The sequence below is a fragment of the Panthera onca genome, chromosome B1, assembly GCF_046562875.1.
Source record: "Panthera onca isolate mPanOnc1 chromosome B1, mPanOnc1 haplotype 2, whole genome shotgun sequence".
Classification (NCBI taxonomy): Eukaryota; Metazoa; Chordata; class Mammalia; order Carnivora; family Felidae; genus Panthera; species Panthera onca.
Window position 1 is genome coordinate 119,280,708 of NC_138342.1, and position 22,137 is coordinate 119,302,844.

At 37.2% G+C, this 22,137-nt stretch overlaps 1 protein-coding gene across 2 annotated transcripts in view; it reads right to left on the minus strand.

The window, feature by feature from the left end:
• Positions 1-22,137, minus strand: part of CLGN (calmegin) — a 56,282-nt gene that overhangs the window by 27,453 nt on the left and 6,692 nt on the right. For both annotated transcript variants that reach the window (XM_060654129.3, XM_060654130.3), the window contains exons 2-4: positions 4,427-4,579; positions 1,808-1,881; positions 1,085-1,143 (exon numbers count right to left, since the gene is read on the minus strand). In XM_060654129.3, coding sequence (XP_060510112.1) covers positions 1,085-1,143; positions 1,808-1,881; positions 4,427-4,570 — 277 coding nt within the window. In that variant the 5' untranslated portion in view covers positions 4,571-4,579. The remainder of the gene's footprint in view (positions 1-1,084; positions 1,144-1,807; positions 1,882-4,426; positions 4,580-22,137) is intronic.

A 22,137-nucleotide genomic window follows, 5' to 3' on the forward strand; every position in this document is an offset into this window, starting at 1 on the left:
CTACTGACTGAGCCAGCCAGGTGCCCCTAAACCTAGGTGTTTTAAGCCAAATATTCTGTTTGATAATGTGTATCTCTGTGGGCATATTTTAGGTCATGTTACACATCTGCAGACTTCCTGCTTCTTTGGGTGAAATTATTCTTTTCTCTAAATGGATTTGGACTGAATGCAATATTGCTTGATCTGTGCATATGGCAGAGTTCTTTTTGGAGAATATAAACACAAAAAAACCCAGAGGAGTTCTGAGGATGGAGAACACTGCAAAGAAAGACATGCAGGCATGATTTTCATCTCACATTAAAACAAACTATGAAAAGGAATTAGACAGCTGACATCCAACACAAGCTATTATCTGTTTTGTTACTGTTCTCATGTATCTGCCTGTTGGAGTCTGAGTGTGAGGTCATACCCTTATGGGTATGAGGTCCTCTGAGAGAAAGAGAACTCCCACTACCAGTCACTATGAGAAGAGGCTGATCTTGCTTTAGCATACAACCAAGGAAGAGGCTGATTTTAGACTAAAAGGAAAAAGAAGTTCTTTTGTCATCCTATTAGGGAAGAAAAGATGACCCCTGCACATAGGACATTTTTTTTTCTATGGCTAAGCTTGAAGATAATCCTATCAACCAACGAAAGTAGACATTAAGGCCTGGAGATATGGGCTCCAGGAGTAGCCACGTAACTAGTAGCTCTCATTAATTACCCTGTTTCACACTTGCTAAGAGGATCTTGCCCTGACTTACAACCTGATCTAGGTGTGCCCATGCTGGAGTTGAACCACCACAGAACAGCAGTAGCCTGGGAAATACTGCTGCAGGAAATGCAGTGACTAACTGCAGTGGAGTAAAAATTCAACTCTTTTGAGTCAGGAAACCAGATGGTGGCTTAAGTATGGGTCACCCAGAGACCTCCAGAAATATCAGAAAGGAGATATAAGGCTGAACATTCTATTGTGGAAACATGACGGAGCCCCAGACCTCATATATTATATATATTATATATATATATAATAGAAATATAATTTTAAAAGGTAGTGAACTCTGGATCATACTAGTTATATTGAATATTTAAATAAATATTTTACCATCATATATGGAAATCTCCTCATCTGTATCATCTTTCTTAGCTTTTGATAAGACCCACCTATAAATAAAGATGAAAGCAAATACGTATCATTAAAAGTAAAGCCAGCAATTTATAGACACAACATATACTAGAAACACAACAAAAGATTACCCAATAGTCACTTCTCATTAAAAACTAAATGCTTAGAGGCTAAATAAGGATGCCCATACATAATCTCACAAGGCTAGAGTCCAAACACATTTGGAATCCACAATTTACTAGCTGTATGATCACACATCAGATAAACTAAGCCTCAGTTTCCTCACCTGTAAGGCGATAAAGCTATGGAGATAAATATAGTACTGACCTACCTACTTGGGACAGTGTCTGGCATATAAAAATCAATAAATAGTGGCATTTACTTTTTTAGCAATATTTAGGATGGGACAATAATTTGAATTTGTCATCTGAAGTTTATCATTAATATCAGTCCTTAGGAATGAAAAAATGGTATAATTTTTTTCCTTTATATTTGTAATTCATTTGCATATTTTCTTTGTATAAATGAGTAACTCTCCAAGTTAAACATTTCTATCAATAACAAAAATGGTACTGGTTTACAGTGCCAAATAGAATACTTAAAAATTTTTTATAGTTCTGTAGTAGAGGCAATTTTAATAGGCCAATAACTTTGAAAATGCTAATTAAATCAAAGAAAACATTCTCTTGAATGAATACTCACCCAGCCAACCTTCCACTATCAAAAGTTTCTGTAAAATATACTTCTCCTATAGGTTGAGGTGTCTTATATTTAATCTAGAAAATAGATTTTTTAAAATCTAAAGTTATTCATCTTCACAAATACTTTAATTAAATAATCTCACTAGTTAAGAACCTAATATGCAATGCACATATAGGTAAAACAGATAAAAGGTGACATGACCTCAAAACTTTGTATCCTAGTGTGATAAGGTACAAGAGAATGTAAAAGATACAATGATGAGAAAAATACTGTAAATGCAAATAAAGAATACACTGAGTCCTTCCAACACAGGAAGGATGGGAAAAAGTTCTAGAGAAAGCCTCATGACACAGCTGGCATGGCCTTGAAAGGATTCTAACAGGTGACAACATTTGGGAATATAAATCATCAAAGACAGAGGACAGAGCATGGTCTAACGCATGTAAGATGAAAAACTTGGTAAGCATGTAGACAAGTTTAATATCAACTCTTAAATTTCACTGTTACATGATAGAGGATGAAGATACCATTTTGAGAGATTAGGAACCCAGAGAAGAGAAAGATTCAATACAGAAAGCACTGTAAAGCAATTATCTGCAAAGAATGGTTTCAAGTGTTCTGTAGTGTTAGCTGGTATGATGATGACAGTGATACTGGTGGTGGTTATATGGTGGCTCTTTTAATCCTCATAATACTTCTATGAGCAAAATACTATTATTGCACCCATTTTACATATGATGAAACTGCATGACAGAGGCCAAGTAACTTGCCCACTGTGGCACAGTTAGATAGTTTTGGGACATGATATGAACTAAGGCTGTTTGGCTCCAAAGCTTATACACTTAACCATTATGCTGTATAGAACATACCAGCAAAACAATTTAAAAGATTAGAAATAATTTATTGACAAATTATCAAAACGTAATTTGAATTGATGAAAAAATAAAATTTTGCCTAAAGTAATAGATCAATCTGGGTCGTTTCTGAATCAAGCTCTGTAATTTTATGTATATGATTACGAGATTTCTTTTTTCAGCCTTTAGGTAAAAGAATTCAGAAGTACTTTCTCTATTCACTGTCTCTACCCTAACCTGAGAGTACTTTTCCTGTCTATTTAAGGGGGATGGATATTAATAATCAAACACAATTCCACATAATTACTGACAGGGTCAAAATTCTATCAAAATTGCCAATTTTTCTTTCTTTATTTTTTTTAATGTTTATTTATTTTTGAGAGAGAGAAAGAGTGCGAGCGGGGTAGGGGCAGAGAGAGAGGGAGACACAGAATCCGAAGCAGGCTCCAGGCTCCAAGATGTCAGCACAGCGCCCGACACGGGGCTTGAACTCACAGACGTGAGATCATGACCTGAGCTGAAGTTGGACGCCCAATGGACTGAGCCACCCAGGTGCCCCTGAAATTGCCAATTTTTCATGAAGTTTACTGAATTACAACTTTACTGTTCTCTATATTTTTATGGACTGGCAAAATGAACAATGGTACCATGAGCCTTCTTTCTATTAGATCACTCTTTAAATCACCAGAAGTTTATATTGCCCTTTATTTACATTTTACTGTGTCTAGATTACTTTTACTACATGCTTATAATACTATAAAATTAGAAGCATCAGAAGTTGTTCTTTCCCTTTCCAACCATTTTTTTCAACTATCACCTAATACAGTTAAAATGGCAGGTATCTCTCAATTCATTTCAAGTTTTAACTTCCAAAGACTGTTGTAGTAGCTGTATCTCAATTAATCATCAGCACTTCGATTACTTAACTTTCTGTAGATCGCAGAACTAGGTTTTAAAAGAAATGTACTCATGGAGTTTAAAATTTAAAAGAGAAAGAATAATCACCTTAAACAGCTAAACAACACTTTCATTTGCAAATAAAAAACTCTAAAATAAGTGAGGTGAAGTCTATAACAATAATATATTTAAGCAGTTGCTGACACAATACAATTGATGCATTCTTACCATCAAAAATATTTCTGAAAAATTTCCTGATCATCCCAATATTATCTATGAATATTCCTCAATGTAAAAGTTCTTCTGGATTGACAAGATGTACAAAAATCTCCTCAAGGTTTTTCAGACTTGTTAGTCACCACCTCAAAACATATCTTAACAATGATGAGCCAGAAACGCAGGTGAGCCTTATTAAATGTCTACCTCATTACCACCTCCCTTTCTAATTCATCCTCCTATTTAGCATCTCCTTTCCTCAGAGAAATAAGAAAAATGACTTATTTTATCTCTAGAACTGCAAATGACACTACCTTATCTTTTATCTGAAGAGGGCCAGCAGTGTCCAAAATAAGACTGAAAACCTTTCTCTTAGAAGTGCTCAGCGCTCTTTAGTCAGTGACAAATTCCTATTTTGATAATAAAAATCTTCTGCATATTTACTTAGTAATAAAACTGTGCTAGGTGCAATGCGCAAATTTCTGTAATACACGAGCATTCTAAAACACAGCAAGAAATAGTTAGAAAAAAAGCAGTGTTTTTCTATTTATTTAGAAAATGACTACTATTAAAACTGAAATGAATCTTAGAGGTCACTCTCCTCTATATTCTGTGAAGGAATAATTTACAACTCATTTTGCAGTAACCTTACCTCTGAGGAGAGTTCACCTTCATTAACATCAATTTCTTCTGAATTTTCATCAAAATCTTCCATCTCACCACCATCATCCATAAATTCTGCATTAATTGAGATGAATAGAAGACCCAAATATAGCCAAAATCTTTGGAAATGCATACTGATTACCTGTGAAATTAAGAGTTATCGGTGAAAAGTTGTGAAAAATATGGAAGTACACTTACAAAGAAATAGTTTCTCTTTAATACCTCTTTTGTTCTAGGATAGCTTCATTAATGAAGGTATTTAAATTATACTTTGAATAAATAAAATACAAACTTCAACTCCTACAGGACACAGATTCTACAGCTACACACCTGCCTCTAAAAACAAAGAACCAAGAGCACAAAACCTAAAGAGATAAGCAACAGTGACTGCCAAACTCAAATATTATGTGGACTCCTTTAAAAGAAAGAAAAGGTTGGGGTTGGCACATGGCTGGCTCAGCGGATTAAGCATCTGATTCTTGATTTTGGCTCCCATCATGATCTCAAGGTTCGTGAGATCCATTGGGCTCTGTGCTGACAGCATGGAGCCTGCTTGGAATTCTCTCTCTGCCCCTCCCCTGCTCCCTCACACTCTGTCTCCCTCTCTCTCTCTCTCAAAATAAACAAGTAAACATTAAAAAAAATCATGGTTCTCAAATTTATTACAATCTTGCTTAAGTATATATAAACATACCACTGAAGTTTCATAATTATAAAACCAAAGTACATTTACATATAAACACCAAAAACCTAAAGAAAAAATTTTTTATCATAATTTCACGTAAGTCTTTTACTGAATCAAATCACAGCTAAAGACAAATAAATATGGGCTTACTGCAATCAGGTTGACTGTATTGGATAAACTTCTTTTACATTTATCATAATACTTTGATGACTCAATAATCTAACCATTTCTCTAACTACTGCAAAATGTCTGTTCATTATTATAGCATTACTTGAGTAGAAATCAAATATAATTTGGCTGCCTTTTGGCAGAAATACATGATTTGTATGTCTTGCTCTATTCTCATTAACATGTTAAAATTCAAGTTTTATTTTTTGGTGCCAATGGCCTTTTAAACACAAAGTAAACGTGGATACTGAACTCGTGTGGCAGTCCTTGGTTATAAGGTGGTCAGAGATCCAGGTGATCCATAGTACAGTTCTATTACTTTTTTCCCCCAGTTACCATCATTACGAAAGCTTTTTTTTTTTTTTAATTTTTGTAATCTTTATTAATTTTTGAGAGAGAGACAGCGTGTGAGCAGGGGAGGAGAAGAGAGAGAGGGAGACACAGAATAGGAAGAAGGCTCCAGGCTCCAAGTTGTCATCACAGAGCCCGACGCGGGGCTCGAACTCACAAACCGTGAGACCGTGACCTGAGCCGAAGTCAGACGCTTAACTGACTGGGCCACTCAGGGGCCCCATGAAAACTTTTTTTAAAAGTAAATTCTTGCCCTGGCGGCAAAACAGTTTCCTGCCTTAGCAACCCAAAGGCACCAACTCATTTTCCTCAGGTGCATCAGTTTCTTCTGGCAGATTCGAGGTGTCTAAAATTCATCTCGTGAGAATATAGCTGCCTGTTCGTGGAGCCTTTCACGTGAAGAGCAGCCTCAGGACATTATTCTCTTTCCTATGCAGCGCACCTTTACCGCACTATTCACAGTAGCGCAAAGGTAGAAACAGCCTAAATGTCCATCAGTGGATGAAAGGATAAACCAGTTGTGGTATATGGAAATAATTGGAATATTATTGATGTTCTACCTGGAAACGTCTAGCATATTCTTTCATAAATAGTCCTTCCTGACCTCAAGTCCTGAATCTCCTCTCCATGAAAATCTATTTGTTGCCATCTTCCCAAGATCTCGGTGGAGAAGAAAGAAGGATCCTTTCTGGGAGACAGCCAAGTCTACTTTCTCATCCTTTCCCTGTCATTCACTGAAGACTGGTTAGTAGATTTGAATTTGAACCAAAAGTATGAGAAATGCTATTGGAGGATGTGAGAGAATCCACTCAGCTCTATAACCTGGATTGCAAAAAAAGATCTATAAACATATTCTAAAAGGAACCGAAGGGATTGCTGGGAAGATGGCGGCTCACCGCGCATCCTGCTAATCACTTAGATTCCACCTACACCTGCCTAACTAACCCAGAAAACCACCAGAAACTAGCAGAACGGAGTCTCCGGAGCCAAGTGCAGATGAGAGGCTCACGGAAGAGGGTAGGAAGGGCAGAGAGGCGGTGCGCACTCCATGGACAGGCGGGAGGGAGCCGGGGCGGAGGGGCGGCCCGCCGGCCAAGCAGAGACCCCTAGTCTGGTTCACAAAAGTGGAGGGGCCAGACGAAGTGTGTTCCGACAGCAAGCAGGACTTGCTTAGTATCTGGGAGGTCATAAATTAACAGCTCTGCTCTGAAAGTGGGAAGCCTGGAGGACAAAGGGAGGGAGAGTTGCTGAGCCCCAGGACGACAGAGCTCAGTTTGGCTGGGAACAAAGGCACTCGCCAGCGCCATCTCCCTCGCCCATCCCCCAGCCAAAATCCCAAAGGGAACCAGTCCCTGCCAGGGAACTTGCTTGCTCCTCGCAAACACCCAACACGGTGGTTCTGCGGAGCCACCCCTCCAGCAGCGGGTCTGACTCCCTCCCGCTGCCACAGGGCCCCTCCTGAAGTGGATCACCTAAGGAGAAGCGAGCTAAGCCTGCCCCTCCTGCCCCCCTGCACCTTGCCTACCCACCCCAGCTAATACGCCAGATCCCCAGCACCACAAGCCTAGCAGTGTGCAAGTAGCCCAGACGGGCCACGCCACCCCACAGTGAATCCCGCCCCTAGGAGAGGGGAAGAGAAGGCACACACCAGTCTGACTGTGGCCCCAGCGGTGGGCCGGGGGCAGACGTCAGGTCTGACTGCGACTCCACCCACCAGCTCCAGTTATACACCACAGCACAGGGGAAGTGCCCTGCAGGTCCTCACCACTCCAGGGACTATCCAAAATGACCAAATGGAAGAATTCCCCTCAGAAGAATCTCCAGGAAATAACAACAGCTAATGAACTGATCAAAAAGGATTTAAATAATATAACAGAAAGTGAATTTAGAATAATAGTCATAAAATTAATCGCTGGGCTTGAAAACAGTATAGAGGACAGCAGAGAATCTCTTGCTACAGAGATCAAGGGACTAAGGAACAGTCAGGAGGAGCTGAAAAACGCTTTAAACGAAATGCAAAACAAAATGGAAACAATGACGGCTCAGATTGAAGAGGCAGAGGAGAGAATAGGTGAACTAGAAAATAAAGTTATGGAAAAAGAGGAAGCTGAGAAAAAGAGAGATAAAAAAATCCAGGAGTATGAGGGGAAAATTAGAGAACTAAGTGACACACTAAAAAGAAATAATATACGCATAATTGGTATCCCAGGGGAGGAAGAGCGAGGGAAAGGTGCTGAAGGGGTACTTGAAGAAATAATAGCTGAGAATGTCCCTGAACTGGGGAAGGAAAAAGGCATGGAAATCCAAGAGGCACAGAGAACTCCCTTCAGCCGTAACTTGAATCGATCTTCTGCATGACATATCATAGTCAAACTGGCAAAATACAAGGATAAAGAGAAAATTCTGAAAGCAGCAAGGGATAAACGTGCCCTAACTTATAACGGGAGACCTATAAGACTCGTGACTGATCTCTCTTTTGAAACGTGGCAGGCCAGAAAGGATTGGCACGAGATCTTCAATGTATTGAACAGAAAAAAATATGCAGCCGAGAATCCTTTATCCAGCAAGTCTGTCATTTAGAATAGAAGGAGAGATAAAGGTCTTCCCAAACAAACAAAAACTGAAGGAATTCGTCACCACTAAACCAGCCCTACAAGAGATCCTAAGGGGGATCCTGTGAGACAAAGTACCAGAGACATCACTACAAGCATGAAACATACAGACATCACAATGACTCTAAACCTGTATCTTTCTATAATAACACTGAATGTAAATGGATTAAATGCGCCAACCAAAAGACACAGGGTATCAGAATGGATAAAAAAACAAGACCCATCTATTTGCTGTCTACAAGAGACTCATTTTAGATCTGAGGACACCTTTAGATTGAGAGTGAGGGGATGGAGAACTATTTATCATGCTACTGGAAGCCAAAAGAAAGCTGGAGTAGCCATACTTATATCAGACAAACTAGACTTTAAATTAAAGGCTGTAACAAGAGATGAAGAAGGGCATTATATAATAATTACAGAGTCTATCCATCAGGAAGAGGTAACAATTATAAATGTCTATACGCCAAATACCGGAGCCCCCAAATATATAAAACAATTACTCATAAACATAAGCAACCTTATTGATAAGAATGCGGTAATTGCAGGGGACTTTAACACTCCACTTACAGAAATGGATAGATCAACTAGACACACGGTCAATAAAGAAACAAGGGCCCTGAATGACACATTGGATCAGATGGACTTGACAGATATATTTAGAACTCTGTATCCCAAAGCAACAGAATATACTTTTTTCTCAAGTGCACATGGAACATTCTCCAAGACAGATCACATACTGGATCACAAAACAGCCCGTCATAAGTATACAAGAATTGAGATCATACCATGCATACTTTCAGACCACAATGCTATGAAGCTTGAAATCAACCACAGAAAAAAGTCTGGAAAACCTCCAAAAGCATGGAGGTTAAAGAACACCCTACTAAAGAATGAGTGGGTCAACCAGGCAATTAGAGAAGAAATTAAAAAATATATGGAAACAAACGAAAATGAAAATACAACAACCCAAACTCTTTGGGACGCAGCGAAGGCAGTCCTGAGAGGAAAATACATTGCAATCCAGGCCTATCTCAAGAAACAAGAAAAATCCCAAATACAAAATCTAACAGCACACCTAAAGGAAATAGAAGCAGAACAGCAAAGGCAGCCTAAACCCAGCAGAAGAAGAGAAATAATAAAGATCAGAGCAGAAATAAACAATATAGAATCTAAAAAAAACTGTAGAGCAGATCAACAAAACCAAGAGTTGGTTTTTTGAAAAAATAAACAAAATTGACAAACCTCTAGCCAGGCTTCTCAAAAAGAAAAGGGAGATGACCCAAATAGATAAAATCATGAATGAAAATGGAATTATTACAACCAATCCCTCAGAGATACAAACAATTATCAGGGAATACTATGAAAAATTATATGCCAACAAATCGAACAACCTGGAATAAATGGACAAATTCCTAAACACCCACACCCTTCCAAAACTCCATCAGGAGGAAATAGAAAGCTTGAACAGACCCATAACCAGTGAAGAAATTGAACCCGTTATCAAAAATCTCCCAACAAATAAGAGTCCAGGACCAGATGGCTTCCCAGGGGAATTCTACCAGACGTTTAAAGCAGAGATAATACCTATCCTTCTCAAGCTATTCCAAGAAATAGAAAGGGAAGGAAAACTTCCAGACTCATTCTATGAAGCCAGTATTACTTTGATTCCCAAACCAGACACAGACCCAGTAAAAAAAGAGAACTACAGGCCAATATCCCTGATGAATATGGATGCAAAAATTCTCAATAAGATACTAGCAAATCAAATTCAACAGCATATAAAAAGAATTATTCACCATGATCAAGTGGGATTCATTCCTGGGATGCAGGGCTGGTTCAACATTCGCAAATCAATCAACGTGATACATCACATTAATAAAAGAAAAGATAAGAACCCTATGATCCTGTCAATCGATGCAGAAAAGGCCTTTGACAAAATCCAGCACCCTTTCTTAATAAAAACCCTTGAGAAAGTCGGGATAGAAGGAACATACTTAAACATCATCAAAGCCATTTATGAAAAGCCCACAGCTAACATCATCCTCAATGGGGAAAAACTGAGAGCTTTTTTCCTGAGATCAGGAACACGACAGGGATGCCCACTCTCACCGCTGTTGTTTTACATAGTGTTGGAAGTTCTAGCATCAGCAATCAGACAACAAAAGGAAATCAAAGGCATCAAAATTGGCAAAGATGAAGTCAAGCTTTCGCTTTTTGCAGATGACATGATATTATACATGGAAAATCCGATAGACTCCACCAAAAGTCTGCTAGAACTGATACATGAATTCAGCAAAGTTGCAGGATTCAAAATCAATGTACAGAAATCAGTTGCATTCTTATACACTAACAATGAAGCAACAGAAAGACAAATAAAGAAACTGATCCCATTCACAATTGCACCAAGAAGCATAAAATACCTAGGAATAAATCTAACCAAAGATGTAAAAGATCTGTATGCTGAAAACTATAGAAAGCTTATGAAGGTAATTGAAGAAGATATAAAGAAATGGAAAGACATTCCCTGCTCATGGATTGGAAGAATAAATATTGTAAAAATGTCAATACTACCCAAAGCTATCTACACATTCAATGCAATCCCAATCAAAATTGCACCAGTATTCTTCTCGAAACTAGAACAAGCAATCCTAAAATTCATATGGAACCACAAAAGGCCTGAATAGCCAAAGTAATTTTGAAGAAGACCAAAGCAGGAAGCATCACAATCCCAGACTTTAGCCTCTACTACAAAGCTGTCATCATCAAGACAGCATGGTATTGGCACAAAAACAGACACATAGACCAATGGAATAGAATAGAAACCCCAGAACTAGACCCACAAACGTATGGCCAACTCATCTTTGACAAAGCAGGAAAGAACATCCAATGGAAAAAAGACAGTCTCTTTAACAAATGGTGCTGGGAGAACTGGACAGCAACATGCAGAAGGTTGAAACTAGACCACTTTCTCACACCATTCACAAAAATAAACTCAAAATGGATAAAGGACCTGAATGTGAGACAGGAAACCATCAAACCCTAGAGGAGAAAGCAGGAAAAGACCTCTCTGACCTCAGCCGTAGCAATTTCTTACTTGACACATCCCCAAAGGCAAGGGAATTAAAAGCAAAAATGAATTACTGGGACCTTATGAAGATAAAAAGCTTCTGCACAGCAAAGGAAACAACCAACAAAACTAAAAGGCAACCAATGGAATGGGAAAAGATATTTGCAAATGACATATCGGACAAAGGGCTAGTATCCAAAATCTATAAAGAGCTCACCAAATTCCACACCCGAAAAACAAATAACCCAGTGAAGAAATGGGCAGAAAACATGAATAGACACTTCTCTAAAGAAGACATCCGGATGGCCAACAGGCACATGAAAAGATGCTCAACATCGCTCCTCATCAGGGAAATACAAATCAAAACCACACTCAGATATCACCTCATGCCAGTCAGAGTGGCCAAAATGAACAAATCAGGAGACTATAGATGCTGGAGAGGATGTGGAGAAACGGGAACCCTCTTGCACTGTTGGTGGCAATGCAAACTGTTGCAGCCACTCTGGAAAACAGTGTGGAGGTTCCTCAGAAAATTAAAAATAGACCTACCCTATGACCCAGAAATAGCACTGCTAGGAATTTACCCAAGGGATACAGGAGTACTGATGCATGGGGCAACTTGTATGCCAATGTTTATAGCAGCACTCTCAACAATAGCCAAATTGTGGAAAGAGCCTAAATGTCCACCAACTGATGAATGGATAAAGAAATTGTGGTTTATATACACAATGGAGTACTACATGGCAATAAGAAAGAATGAAATATGGCCCTTTGTAGCAACGTGGATGGAACTGGAGAGTGTGATGCTAAGTGAAATAAGCCATACAGAGAAAGACAGATACCGTATGTTTTCACTCTTATGTGGATCCTGAGAAACTTAACAGAAACCCATGGAGGAGGGGGAAAAAAAAAAAAAAAAGAGGTTAGAGTGGGAGAGAGCCAAAGCATAAGAGACTCTTAAAAACTGAGAACAAACTGAGGGTTGATGGGGGGTGGGAGGGCGGGGAGGGTGGGTGATGGGTATTGAGGAGAGCACCTTTTGGGATGAGCACTGGGTGTTGTATGGAAACCAATTTGACAATAAATTTCATATATTGAAAAAAATAAAAAGAAAAATAAAAAAAATTCTTAGAACTCTTAGATCTTTCAGAACATTTCTATAGACCTACATTCGTCCGCTTTAGAAACACTGGTATGAGATTAGCAATTTACATCCACCAGAATGGCTATAATCAAAAAGAGAAAGTAACAACTGCTGAGAGGATATAAAGAAATTGGCACCTTTATACATTGCTGGTAGGAATGTATAATGATGTAAGTTTTGGAAGATAGTATGTCAGTTCTTTAAAATGTTAAAAATAGAATTACCCTATAACCTAGCAATTCCACTACTAGGTATCTGCCAGAGAGAAATGAAAACATATATGTACACAAAAACTTAAATATGGATGCTTAAAGAAACATTTTCATAATTAGCCAAAATGTACAAACAACACAAACATCCATCTACTAATGGTTAGACAAAATATGGGCTATCTATACAATAAAATATTACTTAGCAATAAAACTGAATGGTATACTGATATGTTCAAGATAGATGAATCTCAAAAAACATGCTGAGTGAAAGAAGCCCGTAATAAAAGACCACATATTGTATGATCCCATTGAAAAGAAATAGGTAAATTTATAGAAACAGAAAATAGATTCAGTGAGTGCCTAGGGAAAGGAATCGGAAGAAAAGGTTAAGGGAGGTAAGGTTTTTGGGGAGGTAATGAAAATGTTCTAAAATTGGATATGGTAATGGTTACATAACTCTGTTAAGTATATTAAAACCCATTGACTTTTACACATTAAACAAGTGAACTTGAAATTGCAAATACTGTATTAATAAAGTTGTTCTTAGAAAATAAACATTATAAAAAGTTTTTTCCCATATAGTTAGCCCAACTAATTAGAACCTTTCTTTTTTTTTTTAAATCCCCATCCCCTATATCTCCCATCCACCCACCCACCTTCCCTCTGGTAACCATCTGTTCTCTATAGTTAAAAGCCTGTTTCTTGGTTTGTCTCTCTTTTTTCCCTACGTTCTTTTGTTTTGTTTCTTAAATTCCACACAAGTGAGATCACATGGTATTTGTCTTTCTCTGACTGCCTTATTTCATTCAGCATAATACTCTCTTGTTCTATCAGTGTTGTTGCAAATGGCAAGATTTCATTCCTTTTTATGGCTGAGTAATATTCCATTGTATATATATATATATATATATATATATATATATATATATACCACAACTTCTTTATCCACTCATCCATCAAGGGACACTTGGGCTGTTTCCATGGTTTGGCTACATCCCATGAAGTAGTGTTTTTGTGTTTTGGGGGTAAATACCCAGTAGTGTGATTACTGGATCATAGGGTAGTTCTTTTAATTTTTTGAGGAAACTCCATACTGTTTTCCACAATGACTGCACCAATTTTTATTCCCACAAACAGTGCAAAAGGGTTCCTTTTTCTCCACATCCTTGCCAATGCTTGTTTCTTGTATTTTTGATTTTAGCCATTCTGACAGGTATGAGATGATATCTCATTGTAATTTGATTTGCATTTCCCTGATGATGAGTGATACAGAGTATCTTTTCATGTGTCTGTTGGCCATCTGTATGTCTTTTTTTGAGGAAATGTCTGTTCATGTTTTGTGTCCATTTTTAAGTAGATTGTTTTCTGAGTGTTGAGTTGTATCAGTTCTTTGTATATTTTGGATCCTAACCTTTATCACATGTCATTTGCAAAGATCTTCTCCCATTCCATAGGTTACCTTTTAGTTTTAGTTTCCTTCACTGTGCAGAAACTTCTAATTGTGATGTAGTCCCAATAGTTTTTGCTTTTATTTCCCTTGCCTCAAGAGACATATCTAGAAAAAAATGTTGCTATAGCTGATGTCAGAGAGATTACTGCCTATACTCCCTTCAATAATTTTTATGGTTTCAGGTCTTTAATCCATTTTGAGTTTGTTATTGTGTATGGTGAAAGAAAATGGTCCAGTTTCATTCTTTTGCATGTGGCTCTACAGTTTTCCCAACACCATTTGTTGAAAAGACTTTTCCTATTATATATTCATTCCTTCTTTATTAAAGATTACTTGACCATATAACTGTGGATTTATTTCTGGGTTTTCTGTTCTATTCCATTGATCAATGTGTCTATTTTTATGCCAGCACCAAACTGTTTTAATTACTACCACTTTGTAATATAACTTGAAGTCTGGAATTGTGATACTTCCTGTTTTGTTTGTCAAGGTTGTTTTGGCTATTTGAGGTCCTTTCTGGTTCCGTACAAATTTTAAGATTGTTTTTCTAGTTCTGTGAAAATCGCTCTTGGCATTTTTATAGGGATTGCATTAAATCTGTAGATTGTTTTGGGTAGTATAGGGCCTTTTTAACAATATTTGTTCTTCTAACCCATGAGCATGGAATGTCTTTCCATTTCTTTGAGTCATACTGAATTTCTTTCATCAATGTTTTCTAGTTTTCAGAGTACAGGTCTTTCACTTCTTTGGTTATGTTTATTCCTAGATATTTTATTGTTTTTGGTGTAATTGTAAATGGGATGGTCTTCTTAATTTTACTTTCTGCTGCTTCATTATTAGCATATAGGAATGCAACATATTTCTATACATTGATTTTGTATCCCGCAAATTTAATGAATTCATTTATCAGTTCTAGTAGATTTTGGTGGAGTCTTTCAGGTTTTCTATATATAGTTATCATGTCACCTGCAAATACTGAAAGTTTTGCTTCTTCCTTACCATTTTGGATGCCTTTATTTTTTTATGTTGTCTAATTGCTGTGGCTAGAACTTTCAGTATTACGTTGAATAAAAGTGGTGAGAGTGAACATCCTTGTCTTGCTCCTGACCTTAGGGGGAAAGCTCTGTTTTTCATCATTGAGCACTGTGTTGGCTATGGGTTTTTAATATAAAATCTCTATTATTTTGAGATATGTTCCCTCTAGAACTACTTTGCAGAGGTTTTTTTTTTTTTATCATGAATTGATGCTGTACTCTGTCAAATTATTTTTCTGCATCTGTTGAAATGATATGGTTTTCATCCTTTCTCTTATTGATGTGACGTTATCATGTTGATTGTTCTGCAAGTATTGAACCACCCTTGCATCCTAAGAATAAATCCCACTTGATCATGGTGTATTATTTTTTTAAATATATTCTTGAATTCAGTTTGCTAATATTTTGTTGAGGGTTTTTGCATCTATATTTATGAAAGATGTTGGCCTGTAGTTCTGTCTTGTGGTGTCTTTATCTGGTTTTGGTAGCAGGGTGGTACTGGCCTCATAGAATGAATTTGGAAGTTTTCCTTCCTGTTATATTTTTTGAAATAGTTTGAGAAGGGCTATTACTCTTCTTTAAATGTTTGGTAGAATTTGGGGCACCTGGGTGGCTTAGTCAGTTAAGAGTCCAACTCTTGGTTTTGGCTCAGGTCAAGATCTCACAGCTCATGGGTTCAAGCCACGCATCCAGCCCCACGTCCAGCTTGCATTGAGTCCCATGTCGGACTCCAGGATCCATGCTGCCACTGCTAGTGCAGAGCCTGCTTGGGGTTCTCTAACCCCTCTCCCTCTTTGCCCCTCCCCTGCTCACACACTCTCTTTCTCTCTCTCAAAATAAATAAACTTAAAAAAAAAAAAGACTTTTCAATGTTTGGTAGAATTTGCCTGTGAGGCCATCTGGTACTATATTTTGTTTGTTGGGAGTTTTTTGATTACTGATTCAATTTCACTGCTGGTAATTAGTCTGTTCAAATTTTCTATTTCTTCCTGTTTTAGTCTTGGTAGGCTACATATTTGTTTCTAGGAATTTATCCATTTCTTCTAAGTTGTCCAATTTGTTGGCATATGGGTTTTTATAATATTGTTACAACTGTTTGTATTTCTGTGGTGTCAGTTGTTATTTCTCCTCTTTCATTAGTAATTTTGTTTATCTTCTTTATTTTTTTACTGAGTCTTGCTAGAGGCTTATCAATTTTGTTGATCATTTCAAAGAACCAGCTTCTGGTTTCACTGACTTGTGATTAGAACTTTCTCTAATGAGATCAAAACTTTATGTGAATATGTGGGCCAGTTGGCCTTGATTTCTTCTAAGGGACACTGAATATAACACTAAAGCTTACTTTGAAAAATGTGTGTTTTTTTTTTAATGACACCAATTTACAATAGGAATATTCTATATTAAAAAGTGTGTCAATACCACCATCTTTATGGACAAAGACAACACAAAAAATGATGCATGCTGTTATTTGTTGGAAGAGTTTGAGAACTCTCTGAATCATAAAAAAGAGGTGTAACTGAGAAAGTAAATTTAAAGAGATCAATTGGACTCAATAACCATAGGTAGGTTTATTTAAATTTTTTTGTACTTATTGGCAGAGAAATGAGTGCACTGCAAATTGCTTATTAATTGTTAATAATTCTAAAGCTTCAGGTGTGCCTGGGTGGCTTAGTTGGTTAAGTTGCCAACTCTTGATTTTGGCTCAGGTCATGATCTCATGGTTCATGAGATCAAGCCCGACATTGGGATCTGTGCTGACAGCAAAGAGTCTGCTTAGGATTCTCTCTCTCTCTCTCTCTCTCTCTCTCTCTCACTCTCTCTCTCTCTCTCTCTGCCCCTCCCCGATGCATGCATGCATGCTCACACGTGCTCTCTCTCCCTCTCTCTCAAAATAAATAAACATTTTAAAAAATTATAATAATTCTAAAAGCTTCATTGTTTTAAAGTTTTGCAAGCCTTGCATATTTACATAATGTAGTAAAGTCTTTTGCTTGAGTTACTATTTGAGTAAAACAGAAATGCATAAAATAATAGTAATAATGAACATTAGTATCACTGGTGGCCCATATCTCCTCCTTTAAAATTAAAACACACTTTAGTTTCCTAATAGTTTGTCGAAAAAAATATTCTAAGTGCTTTGTTTGAGCTCTGGTGTATTGGGCTGTTGGGAAAAGTTAAGGTGAAACCAAGCAGGCAGTGCTCTCTCTGGAATCCTATTCTCACATCAACCAGGGCAATCCCCATTCTATTTTCTATATTATAGTTCTTCCTAACTTTCCTTCAGAAATAAACAGTTGGCAAAGCTTCATGAAAAAAGTTTCGAAAATCTTTTATCTTAAAATCTGTCTCTTCTCTAAAGTTCTAGGACTATGATCATGCATTTGCATAAAGGGAGGAGCCAAATTAATCTCTGCAGCCCAGGACGTGAATAGGATAGGCATTATTACTTCCCATCTACAAATTGAAAACAGATTTTAAAACTCGGTCAAAGTCACATGGGTTGAAAATGTGAAACAAGATCAGAACCTAGAACTGTACATTAATATACCATGCTACCTCTAAATTTAATCTTATCCCACTGCATTATTATATGCTTTTTGATAAAGCAACAGAAAGAAATTACAAAAATAGTAACAGCATATGTTTTCAAAATTCTTGAAAATTTCTCAAATTTAGGTTATTAGTATTAAGTTATTAAGATATTTACCCAGAAATGAATACATGACCTTACTACAGAGTGAAATACTTAAAAATAAATTGCTATTGGTCACAAACCATTCTGTAGCCAATGCAGTTCTATAGATAATAGTCTCCATTTAAAAATGATGTAGTTCAAGGTTGTTGCTGCTGTTCATTCCTTTTTTTAAAAAATCAGAAATATAAACCTAATAGTTTCTGTTTAATTCTTGAGTGCTCTATTATTATTCAATGATGCACCAGCTGACAACCGAGAATTAAATCATGAAGGTCAGGGGCGCCTGGATGGCTCAGTCATTAAGCATCTGACTTCGACTCAGGTCATGATCTCCCAGTTTGCAAGTAAGAGTCTCACATTGGTTCACAGAGCTCCAGCCCTGTCTTGGGTGAATATGAGCCCCACTTTGGGTAAAACATGAGCTCCAGGTGAGCCCCAATTTTCTCTCTCTCTCTCTCTCTCTCTCTCTCTCCCTCCCTCCCTCCTCCCCTTTTGGATTCTCTCTCTCTGCCCCTTGCTCACTTGCACATTCTGTCAAAAAAAAAATCATGGTCACAGTATTACTTGAAAGATATCACACTATGGTACCAATATATCATCAAGCTTCAAACAAAACTATGAAGTTTGTCACATATCATTTCTCAAAGGAAGTGGTAAAATATGGCCAGGTCTGTATTGGAACTTTGAGAGGCCTGACAATGGGGTACTACCACAAAACACAAGTAATTAATTTGTGTAAAGACATGTTTTTAATTGTGGTAGAATACGCAACATAAAAGCTACCATTTAAACCAATTTTAACTGTTCAATTCAGTAGTGCATTTACACCATTGTATAACCAATCTCCAGAACTCTCTTCATCTTGTACAGCTATTAACTCTATACCATTAAGCAACAATGTTCTCATTCTTCCTCCCTCAAACCCTTGGCAACCATCATTCCTTTATTAGTTCTTACTTTTTTTTTGGTACAGTCTTTAAGTTTTTTTCTACATATAACATCATGTTATCTATGAATAACTTTTATTTCTTCCTTTTTAATTTTATTTCTTTTTCTTGCCTAATTGCTCATGCCAGGACTCCCAATAATATGTTGAATAGAAGTGTCAAAAACAGACATACTTGTTTTGTTCTAGTTCTTAGAGGAAAAGCTTTCAATCATTCACCATTGAGTATGGTGTTAGCTGTTGGCTTTTTACATACGGCCTTTATTATGTTGTTACTATTAAAGGTAGTTTCTTTCTATACATAGTTTGAGTGTCCATCATATAAAGGTGCTGAATCTTGTCAATTGCTGTTTCTGCATCAACTGAGATAATCATGTCCCCCCCCCACTCCATTTTGATAATGTGTTATAGTACATTGATTAATTTTCGTATGTTGAAACATCCTTGCATGCTGGGAATAAATCCCACTTGTTCATGGTGTATAATCTTTTTAATATACTTCTGAATTCTGTTTCCTAGTATTTTGTTAAGGATTGTGGCATAAACATTCATTAGGGATATTGGTCTGTAGTTTTCTTGTAGTTTCTTTGTCTGGCTTTGGTATCAGGGTAACACTACCCTCATGGAATGAGTTGGGAAGTGTTCCTTCCTCTTCAATTTGTCAAAAGAATTAGAGGAGGATTGGTTATAATTTTTCTTTCAATGTTTGGTAGACAAATAGACTTTATTTGCTCCTAGGCTTTTATTTGTTGGAAGGTTTTTGATTACTGATTCAATCTCCTTTCTAGTTATAGATCTGTTCAGATTTTCTATTTCATCATGATTTAGTCTTAATAGATTCTATGTTCTAGGAATTTATCCTTTTCATCTAGATTAACCAGATGTTGGCATATAATTGTTCATAGTATTCTCTTACAGTCCTTTTTATATCTACACAATCAGGTGTAATGTCCCCTGTTTCACTTCTGATTTTAGTTGAGTCTTTTTTTTCTTACTCAGTATAGCTAAAGCTTGGTTAATTTTGTTGATCTTTTCAAAAAACCAACTTTTAGTTTCAGTGATTTTCTCTATTGCTTATCTACTCTCTATTCCATTTATCTCTCTCTCACCTAATCTTTATTATTTCTTTCCTTCTTCTACTATTGGTTTTTCTAGTTCTTTAAGGTGTAAAGTTAGGTTGTGAATTTTAGATCTTTATTTTTTAATGTAAACATCAACAGCTATAAATTTCCCTTTTTGCAAAACTTTCACTGTATCTCATAAGTTTTGGTATGTTGCATTTCTGTTTTCACTTATCTCAAGATATTTTCTATGTTGCATTTCTGTTTTCACTTATCTCAAGATATTTTCTAATTTCCTTATGATTTCCTCTTTGGCCTTTTGGTATGTTTAAGAGTGTGTTGTTTAATTTCCACATATTTGTGGATTTTCCTGGTTTCCTTCTGCTATTGATTTCTCATTTCATTACATTATAATTTGGAAAAAATACCATGTATGATTTCAGTTTTTTAAAAAATTATTAAGATACGCTTTTTGGCCTAACATATGGTCTATCCTACAAAATATTCCATGTATACTTAAGGAAAAATAATTATTTTGGGGAGCCTGGGTGGCTCACTTGGTTAAGTGTCCGACCCTTGGTTTTAGCTCAGGTCATACTCTCACGGTTTCATGAGTTCGAGCCCCGTATTGAGCTCTACACTGGCAGTGTGGAGCCTGCTTAGGATTTTCTCTCTTCCTCTGTCTCTGCCCTCGTCCCAGCTAGTACTATCTCTGTCTCTTTTAAAATAAATAAATAAGTGTAAAAAAAAGAAAAATAATGTATTTGTATCAATATTCATCAGGAATATTGGTCTGTACTTTTCTTGTAGTGTCTTTGCCTAGCTTTGGTGTCTGAGTAATACTGTCCTCATAAAATGACTCTGAAAGTATTCTCTCCTCTTTGATTTTTTGGAACAGTTTGAGGAAGACTGATATTAATATTTATTTCAATTGATTGGTATTAATTTTTCTTACTGCTGTTAGATAGAGTGTTCTGTATATGTCTATTAGGTCCAATTGGTGTATAGTGCTGTTCAAGTCCTCTATTTCCTTATTGATTTAAATGGTTATACGATTTTAATGTAGCCAGCGCTTGTTTATATGGTATAAGGTAAAACATTTAATGCTGATACTATCCCCTCTGCCCCCGGTTATAAACATATAAAAAATTGTAGGCCCAGGGCTCTAAGCTTCCTGTGTATTCCTTACTCCACACAGACTGCTGAAATCACTAAATAGTATTTGTGCCTTCATAAGGTAGAAGGGAGGCCCTAGAGAAATCCATCTATTGTCATGTACCCGTCATCTCATGTATGTTCTCTGCACTGCTTCTGCACTGATTCAATAACAAATTACAGCACATGTGACTTTGGCCAAGTATGAGATGCCATTCTCGCTCATCTCTGAAACCAAGACCAAGCAGCCTGATCTACCTCGAAGAGTTTCAGCAACATTACCTAAAAGCCCTATTGAATCTCCACTGTGAGCCCACAGTCACAAATTGTAAAGTGCGGCTCATTTACTGGTATTGAAGTAATGCTCACTCCCACATCGAAGGTAGCTGCTGCTACAGCACGAAAACAAAAAACAATCACAGGATACCCAATGATTGTTTTAAAGCATGAGAGACATTGTTGGCTGATTACCATGCCCAAGGGACATGACTGGACTACATTTTCCTTGGCGTTAGGTGAGACCCAGAAAAGCCAATGACATAGTTGTAGTCTGGGTCTGAAGGCCTGAGAGCCAGAAATCAATGGTAAAAGTTCAAGCCTGAAAGCCAGCAGGCTCGGGACGCAAACACAACTAATGTTTCAGTTTGAGTCCAAAGACAGAAAAAGACTGAAGTCCCAGCTCAAACAGTCAGGCAGGAGGAATTCCCTCTTCCTCACCAGAGGGTCGGCCTTTGTGTTCAATTCAGGCCTTCATCTGACTGGATGAAGTACCCACACTGGGAAGAGCAATCTGCTTTCCTCAGCCTGTCACTCAAATTTTAACCTCATCCAAAAACACCCTCACATACACACCCAGAATAACGTTTAAACATACTTGGGCACCTGTGGTTCAGTCAAGTTGGCACACTCCTCCAGAATGCCCACAACCAGAAATCGTGTTAGGTCTCTGAGATAGTTTTATTTTCTATTGGAGCACTACCTTGACTAATACATACTTTTAACTAACACCAGGCATTTTTTTTGTCTAAATCAGAAAAACCTAGAAATAATGAAAATACCTCAAGCAATACAGCACAATAGTAAAAAAAAGAACCATAAGAGCAGAAATAATAGTTGAAAA